This window comes from Protobothrops mucrosquamatus, unplaced genomic scaffold, assembly GCF_001527695.2.
Source record: "Protobothrops mucrosquamatus isolate PMUCROS unplaced genomic scaffold, P.Mucros_1.0 scaffold400, whole genome shotgun sequence".
Classification (NCBI taxonomy): domain Eukaryota; kingdom Metazoa; phylum Chordata; class Lepidosauria; order Squamata; family Viperidae; genus Protobothrops; species Protobothrops mucrosquamatus.
The window spans coordinates 195,119-201,585 of NW_015386731.1; the positions used below are offsets into that span (position 1 = coordinate 195,119).

The 6,467-nt window shown below is 35.7% G+C and overlaps 1 protein-coding gene across 1 annotated transcript; it reads right to left on the minus strand.

The window, feature by feature from the left end:
* Positions 1-4,442: 4,442 nt before the first annotated feature.
* Positions 4,443-5,384, minus strand: LOC107287591 (olfactory receptor 11L1-like). The gene has a single exon (XM_015816114.1). It carries the CDS (start codon positions 5,382-5,384, stop codon positions 4,443-4,445), a length of 942 nt encoding a protein of 313 aa, XP_015671600.1.
* Positions 5,385-6,467: the final 1,083 nt, after the last annotated feature.

Consider the following 6,467-nt stretch of genomic DNA (forward strand, 5'->3'; position numbering starts at 1 on the left):
ACTTAAGCCTGTATCTTTTCTGTTCCTAGTATATTGCCTGTCTCCTACAGTTTACTGACTTTCTTTATAAAGTTGTTCTGAATTATTAAAGTCACAAATTTAGAACTGTTAAGTGTCAATTTGCATATAATTTTATTTTTAATTAGAATTCTGATTTTAAAATGTAAATGACAGAATTGAAACTATAAATTGAGATATTAATGTATTGACTACTTGCAACAAGCTTAAATTTCAACAATTTATGAAAATTACTTACAAAAATGTGGAATTATATTGTTTGCAATCCTCCATATCTATATTTTTGTAAAACAGATTGAGTGAAATAATTTTAAATATTATTCTCTCTCTGTCTCTACCCCGTCCCTCCCTCCCTCCCTCTCTCCTCCCCTCTCTCAACCCCAGATGCAGACTATTGCAGCCAATGTCCAGATGGTGAGCATTCCAGCCAAGGACAAGATGAATGTATTCCAAAATCAATAGACTTTCTCTCTTATACTGATACTTTGGGAGTTCTGCTAGCCTCCTCTTCTCTCATTTTGTCTTTCATCACAATTCTGATACTCACCATTTTTATTAAACATAGGGAGAGTCCCCTTGTCAAAGCAAACAACCGGGACATCACCTATGCTCTGCTTTTTTTGCTCCTGCTTTGTTTCCTCTGCTCCTTGCTCTTTATTGGCAAGCCTAGGAGGTTGACCTGTCTTTTCCAACAAATAATGTTTGGCCTCATCTTCTCTGCTGCCATTTCCTTTGTACTGGGCAAAACCATCACTGTCATTTTAGTTTTCAAAGCTATCCAGCCAAGAAGCAAGATGAGAAACTGGCTGAAGAAAAGAGTAGTTAACTCTATTGTGCTTCTCTGTTTCCTCAGCCAGTTTGTAATCTGTGTTGCCTGGCTAACAATTAGTCCCCCCTTTCCAGATTTGGATTTCACATCACAGAGGACAAAGATCACAGTTAAGTGTAATGAAGGATCGGTTGCCATGTTTTATTGTGTCCTTAGCTATATGGGCTTCTTAGCCTTTGCTAGTTTTATTGTAGCTTCCTTTGCTAGGAATTTGCCTGATAGCTTTAATGAGGCCAAATTCATTACATTCAGCTTGTTGGTGTTTTGTAGTGTTTGGGCCTCCTTTGTTCCCACTTACTTGAGCACCAAAGGGAAATACATGGTTGCTGTAGAAATCTTTTGCATTTTGGCCTCTGGTGCAGGACTAGTGGGTTGCATCTTTTTTCCAAAGTGTTATATTATAATTGTGAAACCTGGACTTAATTGCAAAGATCATTTGATAAGAAAACTTAATTAAACTAGATATTATCATATTTTTTATTTACTTCCCTCTTTCATTTGTAATTATTTTTTAGTATTGTTTTTCTTATATTTTTCATAAAACACAATATCTAATAAAGTCTCTTTATTAGTTTACTACTGAAAACCACCTATACCCATGTTTTAAATAAAACAATATATTATAAAAGCAAAAACATTGTATAGTAAACTTACAACATGTTATTTGCTGAAATGTATAATGAAGATTCCTCTGATAGCCTATCTCATGGACTCAAATACAACCATAACTCACATTCATATGGTGCAATGATAATGTAAATGTGATTACATGTAATTCTCACTTACCAACTGCAATTAGGACTGGCAACTCTGTCACTAAATGGGCAGTTATAAAGTGAAAAATCATGTGTCCATGTCTGATTTACAACTTCAGTTCTGGCTATGGAAGTTAGCAAATCACCTATCGTCATTAAGCACAAAGTCACATGACCATGACTAGTAAAGTATTGCTGGTTTCCCCATTTATTTTGCTTGTTGGAAGTCAGCTCTTACAGTCACAAATGGTAATCTTGTCACTACAGGACTTTGTAGCCATTATAAACGCATAATGCACAATGATTGTCCAGTTCCTAAAACTTGATCACTAACAGCAGAGATACCGCAATGGCCACAACTTCAAAGGCCAGTCATTGTCTCCTTTTTCAACACTATTGTAATATTGAATGTGTGGTTGATAAGTGAGGACTATCTTCATCAACAGCCTAATGATAGATTTGTCACCTCAAACTAGTGGACAACTACATTTAAAGGAGAAAATAGCTGAATCCTGGGGATCTCCTCCCCCCCAGTAAAGCACACAATAATCAAGCCATTCTTCCTTCCCCACTACACACATAAATATTGCTGATAAAACTGACTACTGCAGTTCCTACAGAGAATCAAAATGATGGTCTCAACATTTGCTGAAATTCTAACAGATTATACATTTAATATGAAATCTGATAAATACATCACAGAAACAAAATTTTGCCTAGCAGAGAGCAGTAGTCTTAACAGAGCTTTCAGGTGAACATTTTCAGATGCAATAAAGTCAGAGAAATGAGCCTGCCCTGCTACCTTTACTGTAACAGCGTATTGCCTGAACATGGAGTCATGTCTTTGATCATATCTACTCTTTGTGTACGGCATTACTCCTCTAGGATCATAAAGATCTGTGATTAGTGGGAAGGTAGTTGTGTGAAATTCATCCACAGCCCTGATCATCTCCTTAGTTTAAAAGGCAATAAAATGTTGCATGATATAGAATGTTAGAAAAGCGACCAAGACTCTCTTAGAATCCTCTGGATCCAATATAACTTAGAGGCATCTAGGATATATTGGTTTCTGTCTAAATATCAATGATTCACATATATACATCACAAGAGCATCAAAATTTATGATGAACTCAGGATTAGTTCAAGTATTACAGCTCCTTACTTTTTCATGGGAAGAAGAAGATGGAGTCCCTGCCCCACAATTTAAGAATTGGTATCTATCCACAGGATAGACAGAACTGAAACTAGAGAATCTTATTTTGATGGCAGTGCCACTCTTTAACAAAGTATGTGTGGAGCAATATAAATCTGGTTTTACTTTCTTTATTAATAGAACAAGTTTTTATTTCAATTTATTTTATAGATGTCTTTTAAAAATGTACCATTTTCCCCTGAAAATAAGACCAGATCTTTCTTTTTTTTGCCTCCAAAAGAGGCACCAGATCTTTTTTTGGGAGGGAGGGGGCTTTCCCACTCACTTCCATCACCGTCAACCCCACCCAGCTAGTCCACGTCTGTGACCAAAGGAGCAGTTTCATTCTGCAGCTGCATTTCGGCCTGCATTTCACAGTCAGGCCTTTCTGGAAGGCCTCTACAGCTGAATACTGAGCTATGGATTCAATGTATTCATAGGCAAAGACCCCCAAATATCTTTTCACCAGATCTAGTTTGTTATTCTTAATTGGTATAGTTAACTAGAGTCTAATAAATCTGGTTTACGTCCTGATGCTTATATGGACAATCTTGACTCAGCACTTTACAATCTTATCTCTGAGCCCATTTATTAATATGGATTTAATCCATAGCTTGGTCCTCAGCTGCAGAGGTCTTGCAGAACTGAGCTATGGATGGAATCCATAGCTCGGTTCTTGGCTACAGTGGCCTTTCAGAAAGGCCTATGACTGAGAAATGCAGGCCTGGCTGCAGAAGATGTGTCAGAAGAAGTGGGCTGGCGAGAAGAGCCCTGGGTGCAAGGTAAGTGGGTGCGGGGTACGTGGGGCAACTCCATACCCCCACCCCCACCCTAGCTTGATTTTTAACTAAAAATAAATTATGGTTTATTTTTGGGGTAGGACTTATATCAAGCCCACCCCCAAACATCAAGCTAGGGCTTATTTTCGGTGTAGCCCTTACTTTCAGGAAAACATGGTAGAAATATTCATTAGATTTTATAAAATATTCTATAACTTATATGACTATTATTTTTGTGAGCTGGGGAGGTAAGCACTGAATATGTACTTACATTCTCTGTATGTTCTCTATTCAGGGTTCAACAGAAGTGGAGATGTTCACAGAAGTGAAGATGTTCAAATTGCTTTCCAAGAATCTGAGCTGGTAGTGAATCATCACTCAGAATCATGTACACAAATATTCTAAATATTAGTGCAAAAGTAATATTTTTATTATTGTAATTGTTTACAAAAATAAACAAACCCAAACCCTTGATACTATGAATCAAGTTAATGACCTTCCTCACATCATTTTGGTATATTGGCAAAAAAAGAAAAGAAAAATCAAACCGATTGGAGAAGAAAAGTCATGAATAAAATGAATAAATGGACTCAGAGATAAGATTGTAAAGTGCTGAGTCAAGATTGTTCATATAAGCATAAGGACTTAAACCAGATTCATTAGGCTCTAATTAACTATACCCATTAAGAATAACAAACTAGATCTGGTGAAAAGCTATTCTGAGGTCTTTGCCTGTGAATACATTCACCAAGTTGGAAATTGTACCACCTATTGATGACATTAAAATACATCATTTTTATATTTGTTGTACCACTAAAAAACAAAGGATAGTATATTGAGCGGCAGGTAGGATAGACATCTGCTTACAGTCAAACAAAAATATGATTGATAGCTTTCCTCAAAGCTTGCTTTATATCTTTATTCCTCAGACTGTATACAAAAGGATTTATCAGGGGAATCAAAATGGTGTAGAACACAGAGCAGATCTTATTAAGATCTCTAAGAGATCTGTTCTTTGGCAGCACATATACTATCACTATAGTTCCATAAAAGAGTATAACCACAGTGAGATGGGATGAGCAAGTAGAAAATGTTTTCTTTCTTCCTACAGTGGATGGAATCCTTAAAATGTTTTTTACAATGCAGCCATAAGAGATAAGGGTTAAAAGAAAAGGAAGCAATCCAAAGAGAGCTGACAGAATAAATATTAGGAGCTGGATTTTCATGGTGTTGCTGCAGGATACTTGGAGTAGTGGTGTGAAATCACAGAAAAAGTGATCAATTACATTAGGTCCACAAAATACTAGCTGTTTTATTAAATAGGTGGGCACAGAGTTCACAAGAAACCCAATAATCCAAGAGCAACCTGCTAACTGCAGACAGGTTTTCATACTCATAATGACAACATAATGCAATGGTTTGCATATTGCTAAATATCGATCATAAGACATGGCAGCAAGTAAGTAGCATTCTGCTGTAGCCAATCCCCCAAAGAAATATAACTGTGTGAAACAGGAATTTAATGGCATCAACTTATTTCCAGTTAGGAAGCTGTCAAGCATTCTGGGAAAAATAGTTGAAATATAACATGTTTCTAAGCAAGATAAATTTATCAGAAATAAATACATTGGAGTGTGAAGGTGATGGTCAGCTACAATTAAGACAACAATAAGAAAGTTCCCTAGCATTGACACAAGATAGATAACTAGAAACACCAGAAAAAGAAGAATTTGAAACTCATAAATATTTCCAAATCCCAGAAGGATGAATTCTTTTATTACTGTTAGATTATTTTCTTCTCTGCCTTCCATGGTTATTCTGTAGGTTACATCAATGAGCTGCATAGAAAACAAGGATTCCTCATAAAAAACTGATACAAGACCTAAAAGTATTCAGTATAGAATACAGTATAAAGTATTCAGTATAGTATTCAGTATATGAATGTGCAAGAATATATATATATTTAATAAAAGATAATAAGCAAGGTCTATGGTCAGTAATTGAATGGTAATCTCCATTACAGTCATCTGATATACCCAGGATCTTCCCTGTTAGAGTTAAATATAAGATTTATTCATCTTAATTATGTCACCATTCTTCAGATTCTAGCTATGTCTTCTTCTCATACATGCATACTTTTAACCATGGTTATAAGAATTATTGTCACTTATGGCATAAAACTTATTTAATGGTCTGGCACATCCTTATTTAAGTTAAGACTTTATTCCAGTTAAAAATATTTTGTTGTCATCATCCTCATCCTTTAAAAAAAGTCTAAGACATATTTACAATAATGTTTTACTAGTGGCAAGAGGTATCAATGCCCATTGACCTTTCAGCTGTTCCCACAAGGAGCTGCAATCTTCAAAATTTCCTCCCCCTGGTGGTTCTACAGCCATCCAAAATTTGTTTTGTATTATTCCTAAGTGCTCACCTTTTAAATCCAGGGTGCAAAACTGCCAAAGAACCAGCTCTGAAAGCAAACAGCAGATTGTGAGTAAGAGAAAGAAAATCCCTTACTCCTCAGTAGCCATCTTCATCCTCATTATCTGTTTTATTCAGACATACTAACCAAATAATGTGCATTAAAGATGTAAAAAAAGATAAAGAGTACATAGATATATACCCATGTAGTTTTACTGGCAACAATTCAGAAATAATTTGTCATTGCTTTCTACTGAGTATTTTCTAATTTCTCATTCTACCTGACAACTGTGCTTTCCCATCAAAAAAGCCCAGAATTCATTAACTAGATTCTGCCACTTGCATGAGACCATTTTAAGGTTATCTGTTTTCTTATTGTATTTCACAGCCTCAGATTCTACACAACATTCTATAGGGATTAAAAATAAATACCTGAGATCCAGCTCCATGCGTGTTTAATAAAGTGAACT